The 21,819-nt window shown below is 43.1% G+C and overlaps 1 protein-coding gene across 9 annotated transcripts in view; it reads left to right on the top strand.

Annotated features, from left to right (window-relative positions):
• The window catches only part of ZNF148 (zinc finger protein 148), a 278,252-nt gene that overhangs the window by 32,842 nt on the left and 223,591 nt on the right, over positions 1-21,819 (top strand). For 5 of the 9 annotated variants that reach the window (XM_029605277.1, XM_029605272.1, XM_029605269.1 and 2 more), the window contains exon 1: positions 15,817-15,949. The exons of 1 other annotated variant lie outside the window; for it this stretch is intronic. Coding sequence is in view for 3 of the 8 variants with exons in the window: in XM_029605271.1 (XP_029461131.1) it covers positions 15,792-15,949 (158 nt within the window). In the remaining 5 variants the exon portion in view is untranslated. Of the gene's footprint in view, positions 1-15,791; positions 15,950-21,819 lie in introns of those variants that run through there. 3 more of the 9 variants (XM_029605271.1, XM_029605274.1, XM_029605270.1) reach the window with 2 other exon arrangements.

Genomic DNA, 21,819 nt, shown 5'->3' with positions numbered 1-21,819 from the left:
TCCTTGGTTTATCTATAATTCATACTAAGTTCACCTTGTTATTTGTACCAATATGTTCGACGTAATTTCTAACTTTAGTTCTCTGTAAACTGACGCGATATATACTAGTACATGAACATCTGTATATAAAAGCCTTTAAATAAATAAATAAATACTTGTGACCTGGATTGTCCACTGTTGGAGACAGGGATGCAGGGCTTGATGGACCTTGGTTTGACTCAGCGTTGAAATTCTTATGTTATATTACGTTCAATCTCAAAGAGCCTAATGACTGGGGCACAGAGGAAGATTAGAAGCCAAATACTTCATTAATGTTATCTGTGATGTTTGCAGACATGCTTACAAATACATATTTGTCCAAATGTAGTTGCATTTACTCATCTCCTTTGTGTGAGAAATGTATTTACTCCTGCTCCAAGCTGGTATCAATTCACTCCCAACCATTCCATAGTCATGCAACTCTCATTGGAGTGATTTTGGTATATATAAAGTGTAAAGAATCCACTAAACTAGGAAAGAGAAGATATGAATGCAAAAAGAACTGAGTTTGCATTAGGAAATATATGCATAGTACAAAATGAGATACTAACCAGTATGAAGGATAGATTTGTAAGTGTGTGTGTGTATATATGCATTTAACACTCTTATGCATATAGAAAAATAAGAAATCTAGCTTTAATAAACTTCCTTCTCTTACTCTAATATATCCCTACTACATAGTCAGTTATGACTTTTCCCTTGGCTAAGTGTAGCATTCAAAAACTACTTTTAAAGGATCAGTGCTACTTCCCCCCCACTAAGAATTGCAGCACTTACAATTTAAAAACGACTTTGTTATACCATACTGTTTAGTATCTCATTTTGTACTATGTATATATTTCCTAATGTAAACTCAGTTCTTTTTGCATTCATATCTTCTCTTTCCTAGTTTAGTGGATTCTTTACACTTTCTAGATACATAAAAATGTTTACGCATTTGCCTCTGAACTACTAAGAGACACAGCACACACACAGATATGTATTCCCGCATGAAGTATTGTCATGCTGCTGACCTACAATAGCAAACTTGATTTGCCAACTTAGCACTACTATATAATCATATCTGTAGCATGAAGTCTGCTGCTCATATAATTAACAAATCTATCCTTCACACCACATACACTACACTTACAGCTACAAATCCATACTTAGGTATTTCAGTGCATACGTACCACCAGGTTTTTGAAAATCCGTTTACCTGGAACGAGTGAATGTTCTTGCTGGTGACATGTGCCTGGAAGCAGGAGGTGCCAGCAGCTTTGACTACAGTGGGTGCTAGAAGGTGGCAGCGGCAGGCCTAGGAAGAAGAAATTTCTTCATCCTCTTTTGGGGAGGCATAGGAAGCATCTTTGGCCCCCGCTGGGTGCCTGTGTGGCAGCAGCAAGGCTGTGGAGCGTGGAAAGAGGGCAGTAGCAGGGATAGGAGGTAGCGTAGTGTGTAATGGCTATGGCTGTAGAGAGAGGATTGCATCTGGGTGGGGAGAGGGAATGAAAGAGTGTAATAGGGGTTGTATAGAAATGGGTTGGGATGTGTGCACATCATGTGGAGGAGATGAGTACATGTCAAATTTGATTCCTAATAAGTTTTGGAGCAATTTTTGAATGCTGCACATTACAACATTTATAGCATAAAGGAAATGACAGCATACAACAGACATTTAACAAAAATATGACTTTCATTTACAGAACAGAAAATATAAAGAAATAGCTACATCCGCTGGTGTCTTCCGGCAGGCTGGTGTGTATGAGGGGCTACAATTTTTCTTGGTCTTGTTTCTGTCCACAGTTGTTGTTAGTGACCTATATGGCTTTTACGACTGCTGATTATCCTGTTGCCTCAGGAGCATCCAGTCATGTGACTGGGAAAGAAGAGAAATAACTACGCTGCACTTCCAAAACATTTATCCAGAAAGACCCCAGATGTTGAACAAAACAAAATAGTAGATCATCCTCCCTTTCTTCCCCTGATCCTTCTCTACTTACCCAAAGTGAGAAAGTAGTGGCAACAGCATTAGTCTATATGGAGCCTGTGAATCAGCATGTGCTTACAGATTCCAGCTCTTCACATGGATTTCTGCTCTTAACAGAAAGTTCTTGCAAGAGGAAGGGATGGGGTGTCATGAGTTCATGCTAATTCTGGCGGTTGGTTTCAGGTTGGGGTCGAGGCCTGGGGGTGGGGAATGAGAGCAAAAAGATCATACGTAGCGGGGGCAGCAGACCCACAGTTTGGGCACCACTGATGTAAAGCAACACGTGCTTAAACTCTTATTCAACATGGATGATGAACGTTATCAATCTGACATGGTTGGACTGGCTAAAACATGAAACAATATCGATCCAAGATGGCTTCCTGAAAGAAGGTCGTGTGAGGAAGTGCTCCTGAGTTGGAAATTTTCTTCAAAAAAATGCCTCATACTAAGAGAAAAGGGAGAGTCCGGGTTGAAACTCCGACAACCCCGATCTCTGCCCTATCTCAAACAGTAATAGAAGGCTTCTTCACGCCGGTGAATATGTCTCTGGGAGATGTGTCTCCAGTAACCGCTGGATTGGAGCAAATCCCAGCAGCTTTGGACCTGAATACAACCTTAAGCCCCGGAGCTTCCGTGGTGCCCCTGCCGCCGAGCCATACACAACCCCTGCTTCCGGGTCAGAACGCTCAGCCCGCGGTGGCGGTTGCAGAAGGCCCTATCGGGGTGAAAAACGGGGAGAATGCTGTAGAGGCAGGCTCGGTATTAGCGATTCCCGGGAACCCTCGGCAGCAACAGCTGAGTGAGGGCGGAGTAAAAGTCTTGATCGCTTCACCGGTGACATCAACGCCAGAGGGGCAGGAAGGCATGGCGGCGGCCTCAGATGTTAGGCATGAACGTCGTCAAGAAATTCCGGTAAGCGTTATTCTTCCTGCACTTGCGGATCAAATGCAAAAAATAACTTTGGAGAATGTTTGGACTGTATTACTAGAACTTAAAACCTCAATAGTGAATATGTCCAGTATATTGTCAGCTACACAGACCCAAATCCAAAGATTGGACCCAGTAGTGACTCAAAATACTGAAAAAATAGAAAGTCTGCAAGAACAAGTCACTCAAATTAAGGAAGTTCAGACTGGATTAATACAGGCTGAAAAGATCAATCTAAGAAAAATTGAGAACATAGAGAATCAAGCTAGGTATAAAAATGTGAGAATATTTAATTTTCCATGTGTAAAAATGATTTCCCCGTTGGAACAACTTAAAGTTTCTATGGAAAATTTACAAATATCCCCAGATGCTATACCTCCTATAGAAAAGATTTTCTATATAAATACTGGGAAGACGACAGGAAAAGGCCAACAGAATATAGAGATCCAGTCACAAGATTTGGAAATTTAACAGTTTCTGGAACAGTCCATGGAAGAACAAATTGAATATCGGAGAACTCTTTGTATAAGATTTGTGTTTTCTTCGGACAGAGACACTATTTTAAGGTTATTTCTGCGAAACAGAGAAAAAAAACTTTTATCTTGGTGAAAAAGTATGGGTATACCTGGATATAACGAGAGATACACAACTTCATAGAAAGCGATTTCTCCAGATGGCCCAGGAAGTCAAAAACCTGGGAGCATATATGGTGATTCGTTATCCTAGTAAATGCGTATTAAAAATAAATACTCAAAGATATGTGTATTTTGACCCGCAAGATTTGTGTAGATTTCTTGATTCATGTATTTCCTTAAATAATGCTACTTGAACTTCCCACGGGATTTAGGAATAATTGATGTAACCTTTTTATTTGAATATAATTATTTCCTGCTTGCCTTAAATTGGAATCTTGGATCTCCTATTTCCTTATAAACTGGATGTATAATCAAGAGATATTTCTTTATATAAGAGTTAGTACAAGTATTTAATAACTTGGTTGATTATGATTATATGAAGTTTTGCATTGGCATGCATGGTTTTTTTTTTTGCTGTTTATGTAAGCTAAAAATGAATAAAGAATAAATGGAAAAAAACCCCATGAAACAATATCAAAGAAGAAAAAAATCACTAGGACACAAGAAATCATATTTGTCAATGCCAGCACTGGAACCAGACAAGTTGGACCATGTAACAAGAAAAGGAAAGCTTATATCGCTTCAAAGACTGTGTATGCGCAATCAAAACCCCAGTCCTTCCCACAGTAGCATATGGCAAACATACAGTAAATGACCAAAAACTACCATTAGATTCGTTTAGTATGGATAGCACATTGGTAGATGGTCTTACATGCAAATTCCTCACTTCTGAAAACAGTTCCCAGGCATGATTATTGTAAAATACTCTTAGCCTTCAAAAGAGCTGCCAAGTACTAATTTGCAGCTACTTTCCTGGCTTTCCTATTCTTCCTATCCTTAGAAAAGATAATAAAACTTTCTCCAACTGTTGAACCTCCATCGTAAGACCAGAATGTTCTTCCGAAAACCAACATTCAGTTGTTCTTCTAGCCTTAGGCCTAGAGAACTATTAAGATTGTAGTTTCAGTTCAAAACGTTGTGCCTGTAATGAATCAGCAGCCTGAGAACACAACCTTCCAACAAGTTGATCTCTAAATGCATCCAGATCCACTTCCCTTGATGCCCCTCCTGTCCCCTCCACTAGAGATCCTGCCTTAGTTTTGTAGGGAAGCTTAAGAAATGAGGAAAACAAGAACAATGGTCAGACCAAACGACTTCATGGGTGAACCTTAACCTCAACCTGCCATCAGTCTTTAAGAATCTATAAGGTCTAACACATGGCCATCGAAATGCGTGGGAGAATTAATTGACTGAACCAGATCAAGATCCAGTAAATTAGCACATGAAAGATCATTAATATGCATGATAAAATCTCCAACAATCAAGTAATTGAGAAAATTGCGCAGATAACGTAGAAATTAATTAGGTTAATAATTCCAAACTTCCTAGATCAGAATTGGGAAGACTGTATGCAATCAGTAAGGTAACATTATATAGCTGACTGACGTGTATTAATATAAACCGTTCCCAAAAGTCCATCAAATGGGAATCTAATTGGAGGTTGGACCTAAAAATCAGAGCCCCCCCATTTGTGACTATGTGACTATAACAAAATACTGTAGCCAGCAGGACAAATCTGGGAGAGGTTTTCAGGATATCTACAATGAATATGCATGAGATAGATTTGCATGCACTGCCTCTATTGTATGCAAATATATCTTATGCATATTCAGTGTGGATATCCTGAAAACCTGGCCTTTTTGTGGTTCTCGAGGATCGGCATTTTAACCTCTGTCTTAGTTCATATGGTGAAATGGTGGGAGCATGCTCAGTGTGTTTCCTCTGCTCTATTTCAGATCTTTGTGATTATAAGGATAATGACTTGATTCCACATATCTGGAAAAGGGTAATGAGGTCTATGTAATATTCATTACTGATGGGGAGCCAGTCTAAAAGTCTAAACAGGCATTTTTCTGTCAATAAGTAAGCTGAATTAACAAAGATCTGTGGGTAATATCACTCGGCAGCACCAAAATGACTTGTCTCTCTAAGCTAGTAGAGCTTTGAGCTCTATTGAGCATGTGCAAGAGTTCCTTTACGGATGTTGCCTTGAGAGCCTCTTCAGTCTGTTTTTGTCAGTCTCTCCAGATATCTTTTGCCAGAATCCTTCAAAGTTTTCTTTCTTCAAATTTTTTTCCAATTTTAGTTGATTTGCTGCTCTGCAGCACCCACAGCATCACTTTTCAGAGCTAAAAAAAAAAAAATTGTGCTTCAGAATAGCCATGAAACTACATCCATGGTAAGATGAAGACCATCATGGCATATTCTCCCTGTTTTACCCCAGATATGCCTGTGGAGCTATCTGCATTCTGAACACTCCCAGGTGCTACACATAGAGGAATTGTGTAAGTCTCAGAAACAGCAGGAAACTGCATCTTGCAGTGTAGCATCATCTACCTCATTGGGAAATGAGTTGAACAAAAGCTTTTCATTACCTCTCCCATCGGCCTAAATCAGTGTCACAGGGTCAAGTGTTACATCGCCCTGCATCGAAGAAATGTAAGTCAGCATTGGAACTTTCAGCACGAGATGCCGTGGGTTGCGCTCAAAGCAAGCTGCACCGATGGATTCACGCAATGCAAACCGCACTAATGAATCTGTGTGACGCAAGCCGTACCGAGGCCCGTGATGCACAGGGAGCACTGCACTTTCCAGTTAACACAGCCCTCATTTATTCTAGGCTGATAGTAAATGGCATCTGATTAAAGACTCTGGCTCCAGTGTGCTTCATACTGTTGCTTGTTTCCAAAAAATAAAAGGGAGAAACCTCCTATTGAACTTCAGGAAGTTACCGTTGTCATCGGAGAGGAGGCTCTAGTGCCTATGCCAGTTCAGAGGGTGGGAAAAAAGTAGAACCCCAGAAGTGTAAGAATAGTCCAGATATTATCAATATGTGATCGCACTTCTAAACGATAAAGGTGTTGTTTATCTTGTGAAAATGACCATCGTATTTAGCACAGGACTCCACGTTCTATAGTCCTATTCTTGTGCTTAATGACATAATCATCGGTCATATAATAGAATGCTTTTTTCAAAAGGCTTTATTTTATAAACTGAGAAGTGTGTTTTGTTTTTTTTAAAGTAAACTTTCCTATTGTACATAAAAACATTGTCAGGTCCTTATAAGTAACCGCACTTATCTGAGTGCTTGTGCCTTTGGGAATTGCCTTTGTGAATGTCAACCGGCGTGTATAAATCTCTAGAGAGTCCTGGAGGCACAAGCACTCAGATAAGTATGGTTATCTATAAGGACTTGACAATGTTTTTATGTCCTATAAGAAAATTTACTTTAAAAAAAAAACCCCCCACACTTTTCACAGTTTATAAAAGAAAGCTTTTTGAAAAAAGAAGCACTCTTTGTTATATGACCAGTGATTATATCATTAAGCACAAGAATAGGACTGTAGAACATGGAGTCAATATGCTAGTCCTGTGCTAAATACGCTGGTCATTTTCACTCTTTGTTATATGACCAATGATTATATCATTAAGCACAAGAATAGGACTGTAGAACATGGAGTCAATATGCTAGTCCTGTGCTAAATACGCTGGTCATTTTCACTCTTTGTTATATGACCAATGATTATTTATTTATTTATTTAGTGATTTTTATATACCGCGGCACGTAAAGATATACATCACCTCGGTTTACAGTAAACAAATTAGCAACAGGCTTTACAGGAAGTAAACAGATGACAGCAACAGGCTTTACATAATTAACGGAATTCAGGAGAGCCTAATATAACTACTTTAACTAGTAAGAACAAATGCATAATCTAATTCAATAACGACGCATGAGAGCAAAATATGCAATTAACCTGCTACAGTTCTATTCAATAGTAAATGTAAAGTCACAAATATTGCAAATAGGGATAACGGGCGTAATTGGAGAACAGATAAATTAGCAGGTAGCATCATACATACGGGAGATAATAGAAACAGTAAACTAGTGAAAGGTAAACAAGAAGAGGGCATTTCAGATTAATCGAAATTATATAATCGAATTATATCATTAAGCACAAGAATAGGACTGTAGAACATGGAGTTAATATGCTAGTCCTGTGCTAAATACGCTGGTCATTTTCACAAGCTAAGTTTCACCTTTATAGTTTAGAAGTGAGTTCAGTGGGCGTCAGTCGCTCGACTAGACTGCAGGTGTTGTGCAGAATTTCTTTGCCTTGTCATTTAAATAGACAAAAAAATTAATCCAGCCGCTCCTCTTCAGAATTGCGGCAGCAGTTCCTCAAACTAGATTCCCAATATCACCATCGTTGTGAACACCTTCCTTAGAACCCTTCATCCAGGGTTCTCGATAGTCACATTCAGTGGCAGGAGAGCCAAGTTGTTCAGATGTGGTTCACTAGGGTTTTTCCCCTGTAAAGCAACTGGAAGAGCCCCCTCCCCCCAGGTTTGCCTTCGTTATCATTGGAGTCCTCATTTTCAGGAGAAGGTTCTACAAATACACTTTTAGATCTGCAAACAGAAATCTCTCCTGCCAGTAAGGAGAGAGAACCGCCCCTGTCCCAGGGTCTATCATTAGGCAGAGTGTGGCAGTCGCTTCAGGCAGCAAAATTCTGAAGCGGCAAAAATTGCCCAACTCCCACCCACAAAAAAAAACAACCCACCTCTGTGGCAGCCGCTTCACCCTGCATGCTGATACAAACGTCCGCAGTTCCAAATGATGAGTTCCTGCGGGCAGGAAGAAGGTGATGGCAGCGATGCGAAATTGTGACCTACCCATGGGGGGGGATCCCAGGCCCCTCATACAGAGAGAAGACAGGCCTCTCAGGCAGGAAGAAGATGGCAGCAAACAGCCTGAAATTGTAATCTGCCTGCGGGGGATCCCAAGCCCCACGGGCAGAAAGAAGACAGCAACAGCGGTGCAAAATTGTGATGTTCCTACAGGCAGGAAGAAGACGCCAGCGTCACAAAATTATTAAGTGTCCCGTGGTACGGAGATCCCAGGCCCTGCGAGCAGAAAAAGAAACCTCGGGCCAGTGCGGAATTATGGGAACACCGCAGGCACGAAAAAGGGGGTGGGGTGTGAGGGATGGGAAGAGATGGTGAGTGAGAAGGAATGGAATGGTATAGCAGGGGAAGGGGGTAAATAAGTGAAGGGGGTGGGAGAGGGCAGTGAGTGTATGAGAGGGAAGGGAAGCAAAGGGGGCTGAGTACATGAGTAGGATGAAAGAGAAAGTGGGGTGATTGAGAAAGAAAGGGGGGGAGTAAGGGGGAGCGAGAGAACCTGCGAGTGAGCGTGCATGCGCACATGTATGAGAAATCATGTGTGTGACAGAATAAACCTATGTGAGAAAGTGTGTGTAATATGAGACAGAGTGGGCAAAGTCTGTATGTAGCCCCCTTTCCCCCCACTTATCCAGGACAGTTTCATGAGTTCCCAAGCATGGAAATCTGGGAATTTTTTTTTTTTTTATCATTATTCGTTGTAATTATTGGATGTTATGTGATGTGTTTGCTGCTGTTTGAAATATTTTATTTTTAAGAGCATTTTAAAATGTTTTATGTGAATTTAATTATAGAATGCTATTCTATTTGTTGGGTATATTGAAATATTTATTCATTTTTATTAATATGGTTTTAGTATTATGATTGATATTTTATATTTCCTGATTTTATTGTTTTATAAGGAATGGTGATTTCTGTTTTTCCATTGTTGCACAGCATGCAGAGTCTGGCTTTTTGTGATTTCCAGTTCAGTTTTTGTCTGCATGCTTCTGGTCATTTTATTCTATATTTGGTTAGGGTCTGTCTGTGCTCTGGTGTGTGACAGAAGTGAGGTATTCTGATACTGTGTAGTTTCTGTCTAGGGATCTATAGCAGTCTGTCTTGATCTGTTTTCTTAATAGGAGATGTATTGGTGTTTTACGACCTGGTATAATGTTTGCAGTGTTGCATGTTCATGGGTAGGGATTTTATTGCAGTGCATATAACTATAATATCCATGATGATGTAGGTGATATTTTTATATCAGATGACTGTACTTTGTCCCTTTTCATGTAAAATCTGTTAATACATACATTTTAATTGTGTGTGGTGAGAGCGGGGACAGGCGCAAGGCTGTAGAGTTTGTCAAGCATCTAACAGCCTTGCACCGGCCCTGAGAGAGTGCATCATGCACAGACCCTCCCCATTCACCTATCTCCCACTTTCCCAGGGTGCAAATACTGAAGAAGGCTGGGAAGCAGATGGTAGGGTTCCCAGGAGAGTGGCAAGGTTGCTGGTTTCCTAAAAATATTATCATCGCCAGTCTTATTTTATTTATTTATTTATTTATTTAGCATTTTTCTATACCGACCTTCAAAGTTAAATACCTTATCAGGTCGGTTTACATCGAACAGGGACATAAACAACTTATTATAATCAGGAGAAACAAAGTTACATTTAACAAGGACTGCAAAACTTGGAAGCTTAGAACAGCTGGAAAGAAGGCTTAAAAGGGTAGTAAGTTAAGAAACTAAGACCTAAAAGTCCGTGCTAGTGCTAGTTGAGCTATTATGACAGTACTGATGCTTGTGTAGTATTTAGAGAGGATCTGGGTTCCATTGCTCATGAGCCGGTTCATCGTCTAATGTGTGTCTGAGGGATCCGGGAAGGCTTGGTGGAACAACCAAGTCTTGAGTTTTTTCTTAAATGTTACTAGGCAGGGTTCCAGCCTGAGATCTGCTGGGAGGTTGTTCCAGATGGCTGGGCCTGCTATAGAGAACGCTCGGTCTTTGGTCGAGATGAGGTGCGTGGCTTTGGTTGTGGGGGGTTGAAGTGCTCCTTTGTAGTTTTCTCTAATCGGTCTGCTGGAGGTATGGAGTCCGAAAGGGATTTCGAGATCGAGGTGAAGGTGATTATGGATGGATTTATGTATTAAAGTGAGTGATTTGTGTAGGACTCTGAAGTTGACTGGTAGCCAGTGTAGGTTTCGGAGGATGGGAGTAATATGCTCTCTCCGGCTGGTGCTGGTCAAAATTCTGGCCGCGGCGTTCTGTATCATCTGCAGCGGCCTGGTGGTTGAGCTGGGAAGGCCTGTGAGGAGAGCGCTGCAGTAGTCTATTTTGGCGAATATTAAGGATTGGAGAACTGTCCTGAAATCATGGAAGAATAGGAGAGGTTTGAGTCTTTTTAGTACCTGTAGTCTGTGGAAGCAGTCTTTGGTTGTGGTGTTGATCATTTTCTTTAGATTGAGGCGGTTGTCTAATATGACCCCGAGATCTCTTACATGAGTATGGGTGAGATGGGAGTTGTGGTGTGAGTTGCGTTGGGTCTGTGGAGTGAGGTTGTCTTGGTTGGAGGAAATGAGGAGTAGTTCAGTCTTTGAGGCATTGAGAACTAAATTAAGACTGCTGAGGAGACTGGTGATAGATTGTAGGCAGTTGTTCCAGATCGAGAGTGATTTGGTAATGGATTCTGTTATGGGAATCAGAATCTGCACGTCATCGGCGTAGATGTAGTGAATTAAGTTGAGACTAGTTAACAGATGGCAGAGGGGGAGGAGGTAGACGTTGAATAGAGTGGGAGATAGTGATGATCCTTGGGGTACACCACGGGAAGAATTTGTCGACGGCGATTCTTTATTATTAATCTTGACTTTAAAGCTTCTATTACTAAGGAAAGACTTGAACCATCTGTGGGCTGTTCCGGAAATGCCTATGTCTGACAGGCGATTCAGGAGGATGGAGTGGTTGACGGTGTCGAATGCCGCCGAGATGTCAAGGAGAATTAGAAGAAATGAGTGGCCTTTGTCCAGCCCCATAATAATATGGTCTGTTAGAGAAATGAGAAGGGTTTCCGTGTTGCGTGATTTGCGGAAACCATATTGGGAAGGGTACAGAAAGTTGTGATCCTCTAGGTAATCTGAGAGCTGGGTGTTTACCAGTTTCTGTGTAAGTTTGGCTAAGAAAGGAAGATTGGAGATGGGGCGGAAATTAGCTAATTCGCTAGGGTCCAGGTTGTGTTTCTTCAGGAGGGGTTTAAGGGCTGCGTTTTTTAGACTATCTGGGTACATTCCTTGACTTAAGCAGCAGTTAATGATGTTGGTCAGCGCTCCAGAGATTGTGTTTGGGATAAGTAGCAGTAGTTTGGAAGGAATGCTGTCTGCGGGGTGGCTGGATGGTTTCTGCTTTTTAAGGATGGATTTGATCTCTTTGGTGGAGGTTAATTCGAAGTTGTCCAACTTGACTCCCTTAAGGGTGTGTGTGTTGCTGACCGGAGCGGGCGGTATGGTCTTGGTTGGAAGGAGTGCTAGAGTATTTGCAATCTTCTGCTGAAAGAATATGGCTAGTTCATTTGCTTTAGATTGAGCCTGTTCGTCAGGGATCGTTGGTGGTAGTGGCTTTGTGATTTGTGCAACATATGAAAAGAGAGCCTTTGCGTCATATTGGAGATCGTGGATTTTATTAGTGTAGTATTCTTTTTTTGCTTTTAGAATTAATGTCCTGTATAGATGTAGAGTTCCTTTGTAAGATGATAGGGTAGATGGGTTGGGGGCTTTGCGCCAACTGTTTTCTTTGTGTCGTAGTTCTTGTTTTTTCTGTTTGAGATCGCTGGAGAACCAAGGTTGATTTCCTTTTTTTGTTGGATTAATTACTTTGGAGACTGCTGGGCATAGTTTGTTTGCTACTGCTTCCGTGATCTTGTGCCAGGAGAGCACAGCTGAGTTGGGGTTAGATAAATCCAGGTGTGTAAGTTCCTTGGTGAGCTGTTCGCTGAGTAAGTTTGAGGCACACGGTTTCCTGAAGTGGATAGTGGAGAGGTGCTGAGGAGCGTGTGATTGTTTTTTTATGGAGAGGGTGGTTGTTATCAGGAAGTGATCTGACCAGGGGATAGGGGAACATGTGGGTTCCCTGGTGCTGGAGAAATTGGAGTTGATGAAAATAAGATCCAGCGTATGTCCTGCCTTGTGTGTTGGCTTGTTGATAATTTGGGTGAATCCCAATGCACTGATGGCGGTGAGGAGTGTTTCACAATTGGCTGAGTAGTGGGCGGCATCGATGTGGAGGTTAAAATCTCCCATGATTATGGTAGGAAAGTCTGAGTTGATGTGCTTCATTATGGCTTCGATAAGGGGGGAGGCGTCTGCTTCTAGTACTCCTGGAGGTGCATATACTAAGAGTATCTGCAGTTGGTTTGATTTGAATAATCCCAATTCTATTTTGGATTCTGACTTGATTGTGTGCGATGTTAATCTGAATTCTTTCTTGGAAGCTAGTAGCAAGCCGCCGCCTTGTTTTTTGTGTCTGTGAATTGAGAAGAAGTCGTATTTGTGCGTGGGTAATTGGTTGATTAATGCTATGTCAGAGTTTTTTAGCCATGTTTCTGTGATGGCACAGAAGTCAGGGTTACTGTCCAAGAGATAGTCGTTGAGGATATGAGTCTTTTTTGTCAGAGATTGGGCGTTGAATAAGGTTACAGAGAGCAAGGTTAGCCCTAGGAACTGTGTCAGTGGCGTGATCATGATTGGGATGAGAGACCTGGGAGTTCTTGCCGGAGATTCTTGCACGTGAGGCATGCTGCGGAGTTGGCGGTGGTATCTGATAGGGATGTGTTGTGTTATCATTTCTTCAGGGGTAAGGCTGGTAGTGTTGTAGTTGAAGAAATAGTCTTATGACGGTGGAGGGTCCTGAAGGCAATCTATATGGAGAAGACGCTTTGGTGGGATTCTGATGAGGGATGGGTGAACGAGGAATGTTTGGACTGAAGGTGTATTAGGTGTATTAGGTTAAGCTGTTGAGACTGCTATAGTATTAGTTGGTGTTCGCTGGGTTAAGCTGTTGAGACTGCAGGCGTGTGTGGCGGGGTGATCTTATCTGCCATACCTCTGGGAACTCTGACCCCACTTCTGCAGCATTTCAAATCATTGACAGGGCAAGACTCCAAGAGGTGATTTGACCTGCCTCGTACCTTGGAAGCGCCATCTCATCCCTTGCCTCAGGCAGCAGATTGCCTTGAGTCGCCCCTGCCCTGGGATGATCAGGTTTGATAATCTCAAGGTGGTGAAACAGCGTAACAAGGTAGTACCTAAAGTCAGTAGAATAAATATAGTTAATAAATACAGGTTGTTGGTAAAACCTCATCTCAACTGTTGTATCTAGTTCTTGAGGCTGTATCTCCAGAAGGATATAGACAGAATGGAGGCAATCCAGCCAAGAACTATTGAAATGGTTTATGGTCTGCACAAAACTTAGATTGTGAGCCCTCTGGGGACAGGGAAATACCTGAATGTAATCACCTGAAAGGTGGAATCTAGAGGAGGAGAAAGGGTGAGCTATCTGAATGTCTCCATCATAACAAAGGCATAAGTAACACACAAGAAGCAAACCTTTTCTAGAATAAGAGTCCATGTTATCAGATCCCAAACGGTTAGACTCAAAAGCAGTATCTGAAAATATTACCTCACAAAGGGGCTGATGTAATAAGGTGCGCTGAAGCTGCTGCGGGTTTGTGCGCGCAAAGCCCTAAATGGGGATGTAATAAGGGTTTTGTGTGCGGCGAAAAAAGCGTGTATGAACGAGCTCACAGATCCGCGGTTTTTCCTGCACGAAAGTATGCTAACGGCATGCAAAGGAGGCGATTAGCTAATCATAGGCAATGCAGGGAGCCACGCTAGTGCGGGTTTTTTACCGCCATGGTCAGGGCACAAGTTAAGTGTCAGCGCCGTCTCGGGGGGGGGGGGCGTATGTCGGCGTCCAAGTATCCTGAAAACCACCTAGCTGAGCGCCTATCTCGACGTCCGAGTGGCCAGCTTAGCTAGGCACTTTTCTGGGCATCCGATCGTGCAGATATGTGAGCAACTAAGTGCCTAGCTGAGCACCCAAATGGCAAGGTACGCTAGGCGCCTTTCTGGGCACCCGATCGTGCAGATTTTTCTGCCATGAACAGAAGAGCACGAGCGGCCTGATAGGCGTTCAGCAAGGCGCTTATCTCGGCTTCAGAGTGGCCAGTGTAGCAAAGTGCTTTTTACGGTGTCCTTGGACGGACAGATACACGGCCAGAAGAGCGGCAAGATTGTTGTGAATTAGTATACATGAAAATATTTGCCCTGTTTTCTGCAGCAAAGCTATTTGAAATATTAAAAAAAGTTTCCAGGGTCATACTTTCACTTAATATGGAGACTTGTTCGCTCGCTCCTTCGCTTTTATGCATGGATTATCAGTGCGGGTTTTGAGCGCGGATGCAGCCGCTAATTACATAGGCCCTGAACCACGCTTAGGTATGCGCAGTTTTCCATACGTGTGCGGATTTCTGCGCGCAAGTCGTTTACATAATTTTATTTCATCCCATGGAAGTGGCAGCCTCAGCCTCGAGTGGCGATCAAAACCCGCGCACATAACGAGCGCCTGTTTTGTCGCGGGACTTATTACATCGGCCCCGTAGAGTGTGGAATAGTCTTCTGAAGTATGTGGTAGTGGTGGTAGTAATAGAATTTGAGCATTTTGGATAAGCATATAATTTTCCTAGCCACAAACATGAAGGAAAGCCTGCGATTAATTCTGGTCCCTTGCAGACATGGAAGAGTATTTAGAAAACTTGGGTATTAGCCCAAGAATTTTTAAAGGCCAGGTGAAAAAAATATTTTTCCTGCTTACCTTTTTATTTTGCTTGCGTTTTTTTATTTGTGGTGGAGAGGGGAGGAAGAGGAGGGGGGCTTTTCTATGTATATGTTTTGTTTTGTTTTGCTTTGCTTTCCTCTTTTGTCAATTTTTCAGATTTCTCTCTTTTTAATAATCTTCTTTTTCTGTTTTGTCCTTTTTAGATTTTGCTTTATCTAAATTTCTTTTTTTTTTTTTTTGGTTCTATCTCGCCTTCGTGGCAGCTAGGGAGCAGCCCCAGCCCACAGTGGCAGCTTCTTCCCTCTGTCCCAAGCCATTGACAAGTGGCAATTTTAAGGCATCGGAATAAATTGCGCCCTGGAACTTTCAACAGGAAGTAATTTGGGCAGACTGGATGGGTCCTGTAGCTCTTATGTGCCATCATATTCTGTGTTTCTATGAATCAGTAAATGTTTAGATTTGAAATGGGTTTAATCTGAATAATTTGTCAAATATTTCTAGATGTGAACCTGTATTTGAACAGGGCTGGGAGAGGTTCATTCATACCTAGGTAGTGTATTTTAGATGCACTGTGCTAGACTGAGTGTTTAGTTGGGGGGGGTGGGGGGGTGTCTTCTGTCCGAGCTGCATACCTTTACTGAAGTTTCCATGCATGTATGGCAGGGCAGGACGCCGGAAGAAAGTGGGAGTCTGTGCAGCTGCCGATGCCACTGATGGTTCCCGTCTGTCCACTCCACAGCAGCGCAGGAGTCCATAGCGTTACTGCTGAAGCCAGGGCTCCCCATGTCGGCCCTGCAGCATTTGTAGTGGGGGCAGGAGAGGTGAGTTAACTCTTTGTTGGTCTGTGGAAGGGAAACGTGCCTTTGTCCAGTGCTTCTAGCATATATTTTACAACTTGTTTTAAGAACATATATAATTTAAAATGTAAAAAGTCAATAGGAATACAGAGCGTGAACAAGCATAATACTGTAATTATTTGCAAGACTTGAAACCTCTGCTGTTGATAAATGCTGCAGCACAATGGTTTCCACAGGTTTGGGGTTTTTTGGGATAACTGAAATCTGTGGAAACAGAAGGATATATACTGCTAGGAGCTAAAAACCCCAGTTCTTGGAAGTGTTATATATATTTTTTTTTTCATATAAATGAATTCCTTGAAACACTGGAAGGTTGCTTACTAGCATTTACTTCTCTGATGGAAGAAATTGAGGGTTCAAGAGCCGTTAACTCATCCAGGCATTAATGGGAAATGTTGAACCCTGGTGTCATCACTACTGTTCTGAATCTTACTTGGGAAAGATAGGGGAAATTGCAGAAAAAAAAAAATAATTCCACAACTGCCATTACGATCATTCAATTTACTGCAGAGTAATGAATCTCTGGCTGACAGGCAACATTTATTTACTACAATCAGAATGAATAATTCCCAGCTGTTTGTTCTTAACAATGTTAATGAGAATTATAATTAAGGAATAATTTCCTCTGAATAAAGTGTATCCTGACAGATTGCATCTTGTCTGGAGAAGGAATTTAACTTGTGCCTATAATCCAGACAGTGTTAACTAACACGGAATTTCTTAGCATTCAAGCAGGTTAATCAACACCAGTGGGTTATGCATCTCTACCAGGAGATGGAGCAAAGCTGGGGTCACAGTATATATACCCTTACACTGACATCAGCCTGCCAGTATTTCTCTGTCTCCAGCAAATGGTGGAGGTGCATCTCCCTACTGGGGATTGCTTAAAAAAAATTGTAGTAGAAGAAAAGAAGAAGGAAGTTAATTTGTCCTGCTCTCCTATGGTGATACCTTATAGTCACTCTCTCAGTTGAGTTTTCCTGAGGTGATATCTGTGGATCCCTCCATCAGATGAGCGCCTCGGTCTGATAGTTGTTTTTTTCCATCGTTGACTTAGCTATGGAGAGACAAACAGCTGAGAGGCTGGCGGGTGCAGGAAGCTGAGCGCGGCCGTGAAGGCTTTTGCCCTCTTCCCCCCCCCCCCCCCCCTGAGCCAGAGACTGACTCTGTACTTGGTTGGGACAGACTGAGTTTAGGTAAAAGGTAATGAAAAAAAAGGAAAAATGGGGAGTTAATTTTAGGGATTCCCTCCCCCTGCTGGTCTCTGAGCTTGATGCGCTGATCTGACATCTGTTCCCGTCTCCAGGTGAGCGTGGGAGTTATGGCAGCTTGGAGGGTTGGGTGACCTTTTTGGCTAGACCCTACTCTCAGGCTTTGCTTAACCACCCCACATGGTAGGCTGTGGAAGCATTTACGCACTTTTCTGCGCACAAGGCTTCCACGAAACAGTGTCCGATGTCGATTCATGTTTGCATGCTCGGGAGTGCCTTTAGGTGGGCACTCAGGTGGATGCCTACTTGAACTGCATATTGGGCACCTACTTTTTTGGGTGCCAGTGGTAAACGCTTATTATGAGCGCAACTGGGCACACAGTTATCAGGCATTTTTTGGAGCATACTGATAGCGAGTTATCCTTGGTGCTGGTAGAAATGAAGCATAAGCGCCTTACCCTTTGTGCGGCTTGCCATATTTGGGCATCACAACCTAGCGACCCCTCTAACTTGGGTCAGCGCTGCTTGGAAGCTCAGGGAGAATTGTCTGACTGATTTTGTTAAACCTGGTCCTTCCCAGCATGATGCAGGAATGGAAAAGGAGGGGAAACTGCTAGAGGTTTCGCCTAGTTTTGGGGCTCCCCTAACTGATTCTTCAGTGGGGGGAAGGTAGTTTAGTGGGCCCAGGACAGACGCCCCCCTGGTTTTGGTATGGATCCCTCTGCTTTCTCTTGGGTGGAATATTTTCAAGGGCTACAGTCCTTTCTTCAGGTGCAGTCGGTGGCCCTGGCCAATCCTAACAGTTCAGGATCACAGGCTACGGTTTCCTGTATGCCTGATATTGTGGGTAAGCGTTGGAGTACGTCTAGACCTGCTGCGGGTCACGCTGATAGGGACCCAGATGGCACAGATGATGAAGCTAATTCTTACTCTCTGGAGGTGGGTTGAGATCACATCAGACCAGTGGGTTCTGGAGGGGATAAGAGATGACTGTGCTCTGGAGTTTCTCAGTGTTCCTTGGTATGTTTTCATGATGTCTCCCTGCAGCGCTCTGCAGAAGAGGCAGGCAGTGGAGTTTACGTTGTCAAGACTCCTCAGCGTGTGAGCTATAGTCCCAATACCCATATCACAAGAACATATGGGATGATATTCCATTTATTTTGTGATGCCCAAGAAGGGAGGGTTCCTTTCATTCTATCCTAGATCTCAAGGGAGGGTTCCTTTCATCCTATCCTAGATGTCAAGGGAGTTAACTGTCACTTGTGGGTGACTCATTTCTGCATGGAAACCTTATGCTCGGTGATAATGGTAGTACAACTGGGGGAGTTTCTTATGTCTCTGGATTTGTCAGAGGCACACCTGCATATTCCCTTCTGGCTGGAGCATCAGCGATTTCTGTGTTTTGCTGTTTTGAGGTGACATTATCAGTTTCGAGCACTGCCCTTCGGTTTGGCCACTGCGCCTAGAACCTTTTCCAAGGTCATGTGGTAGAGGCACTATTGAGAGGATAGCATTCTGGTCCACCCTTATTTAGATGATTGGCTGATTCGGGCCAAGAGTATGAAAGAGAGCCTTCAAGTCTCACGCAAGGTGATCTCTTTGCTACAGGAGCTAGTTTGGATGGTGAACTTGGCCAAGAGCAATCTACAGCCATCCCAGACACTGGAATTATCTCTGTGTTCGTTTTGACATGAAGCAAGGCAGGGTGTTCTTGCTGGAGGTCTGCATTCACAAGCTGATGGCGCAGGTGCGAATATTGACAGAAACAATACGCCTGTCTGTGTGGTCTTGTCTACAGGTGCTTGGGTTGATGGCAGCCACCCTAGAGGTGGTTCCATGGACAAGAGCGCATATGTGTCCTCTTCAATGCACACTGCTTGCTCGGAGTCCACAGTCTCAGGACTTCTCAATATGGCTTCACTTACCAGTGGAGATCAGCATCCAACTGCAGTGGAGGTTGCAAGTGGATCATCTAAGGAAGGGAGTTTCCCTGCGAACACCGGACTGACTAGTACTCACAATGGATGCGAGCCTCCAGGGGTTGGGGGGCTCACTGTCCGGAGTTGACAGCGCAAGGATGCTAGAGTACAGAAGTGTCTCTCAGAGTATCAATTTGCTGGAAGCCTATGCCGTTCATCAACTGCTTTCAGGGTTGAGCTGTCCGGGCAATGTCAGACAATGCCAGGAGGAGGAACCAAGAGCCAGCAAGTGTCACAGGAAATAGCCCAACTCATGGAATGGACAGAAGTACATCTTCAGGAGATCTCTGTTTCACACATTGCAGGAAAAGACAGACTTTTTCAGTAGACAGAGTCTGGATCCAGGAGAATGTGAATTGTCAAATGAAGTATTCCCGTTCACAGTGGACCGCTGGGGGCCTCTCTTTTCTAGACTTGCTGGTGACATCACACAATGCAAAGGTTCCTCGCTTCTTCAGTCACAGGAGAGATCTAAAGTCCTTGGACATCGATGCCCTCGTGCAGGAGAGGCAGGAAGGCAATCTTCTATATGCTTTTCCTCCGTGGCCCATGTTGGGCAGAATGATTTGGTGAATCGAAAGTCACACGGGGATATGATGCTTCTGGTGGCGCCAGATTGGCCCAGGAGACCATGGTATGCAGATATGTGAAGGCTCTTGGTGGACTCTTTTCTCCGATATCCGGTCCACAGGGATCTGCTACGAGAGAGGCCTGTTCTTCACGAAGATCTGATGCAGTTTGGTCCTCCAGGACTTTTCAGCTTGGAGAAGAGACGACTGAGGGGGGATATGATAGAGGTGTTTAAAATCATGAGAGGTCTAGAACGGGTAGATGTGAATCGGTTATTTACTCTTTCGGATAGTAGAAAGACTAGGAGGCACTCCATGAAGTTAGCATGGGGCACATTTAAAACTAATCGGAGAAAGTTCTTTTTTACTCAACGTACAATTAAACTCTGGTATTTGTTGCCAGAGGATGTGGTTAGTGCAGTTAGTATAGCTGTGTTTAAAAAAGGATTGGATAAGTTCTTGGAGGAGAAGTCCATTATCTGCTGTTAAGTTCACTTAGAGAATAGCCACTGCCATTAGCAATGGTAACATGGAATAGACTTTTTTTGGGTACTTGCCAGGTTCTTATGGCCTGGATTGGCCACTGTTGGAAACAGGATGCTGGGCTTGATGGACCCTTGGTCTGACCCAGTATGGCATTTTCTTATGTTTTCTTATGTTTTCTTATAGCTTTTGAGAGAGCTTGGTTGCTGAAGCATGGATACTCCACAGCTGTGATTACCACTTTGATTTGAGTGCAAAAGTTCTCTACTTCCTTAGCCTATGTTCGGGTTTGACAAATGTTTGAGGCTTGGGGTAAAGAATGAGGGGTTTATCCTCATTCGGTTAAGATGCCACTCATTTTGGATTTTTTGCAGGATGGCTTGATTAAGGGGCTGGCCCTTAATTCCTTGAAGATACAGCTGGTGGCTCTTGCCTGTTTCCGAGGTCAGGTGGATGGTGAACCCTTGTCGGCCCACCCGGATGTCGCTAGATTCTTAAAAGAAATGAAGCATCTTTATCCTCCCTTGCGGTTACTGATGGCCTTGTGGAGTCTTAATCTGGTTTTGGATTTTTTGGCGGGTCCCACTTTTCGACAACTGCATAGCCTCTCCTCGAGGTTACTCACTTTGAAGATGGTGTTTCTTGTGGCAATTTGTTTTGCACATAGTGTCTCTGAACTGCAGGCCTTGTCTTGCCGACAACTGTTTCTGCGAGTGACTCCAGGGGCGATACAGCTGCCTAGTGCTCCATCTTTTTTTTTTTTTTGTATTTAATGCTTTTATTGGCAATATAACAAGTTTAGATCAAACGAAAGGAGATACCTGTGTGGTAGCAATGTACAAAGAAGGTAATCAGAATTATGAACAGAAATCCAATATCCACCTGCAAATGTACACTTCAGTCTAAAAGGGTTTATGGTGGATAGCAAATAGTTCAAAGGAAAGGACTTATAATAATAACGCTAGCCTTTACCATGGGTAAGATTCCAAGTTATCAAAGGGTCCCAGGTAATCTGATATACCGATAGTTTATTATGGCACAGAGCTGTGATGTGCTCCAATTCCCGTATGTTGTGCAAACGACGAATAGTCCCTAAAGAGGGGAGGTCCGCACAGCGCCATTTGTAAGCTAGTTCTGTGCGTGCAGCTATGAATGTTTGCTGGCATAGAGGTGTACCCAGTAGAACATTTTGGATCCCTGGCATAACCCTTATTCCCAGTATTTGAACAATCCAATCCACTATATTTTCCCAATACGTAGTTACTGCTGGACAGTGCATGCGCCGTCTTTTTTGCCAAAGGTGGCCTTGGATTTTCACTTGAATCCATCAATTTCCCTGCTGACTCTGGACAGGGAGAGAGATGCAGAGGAATATCACCTGTTATGGACTTTGGATGTCAAGAGACATAGCCTGAGATATTTGAAAGTTTTTAAACTTCTCAGGAAGATGGACTGGCTGTTTATACTCCATGGTGGGAGTAAACAGGGTGAGCCGGCATCGTGGGCTATGCAAGCCTGCATGATTAAGGAGGTAATTACGGTCGCATATGTGGAGGCTGGGCATCCATTGCCTAGTCAGGTTAGGGCTCATT

Source organism: Rhinatrema bivittatum, chromosome 6, assembly GCF_901001135.1.
Source record: "Rhinatrema bivittatum chromosome 6, aRhiBiv1.1, whole genome shotgun sequence".
NCBI classification, from domain to species: Eukaryota; Metazoa; Chordata; class Amphibia; order Gymnophiona; family Rhinatrematidae; genus Rhinatrema; species Rhinatrema bivittatum.
Note: the sequence above shows the minus strand (reverse complement) of the source record. Positions and strands in the feature narration are given on the sequence as shown.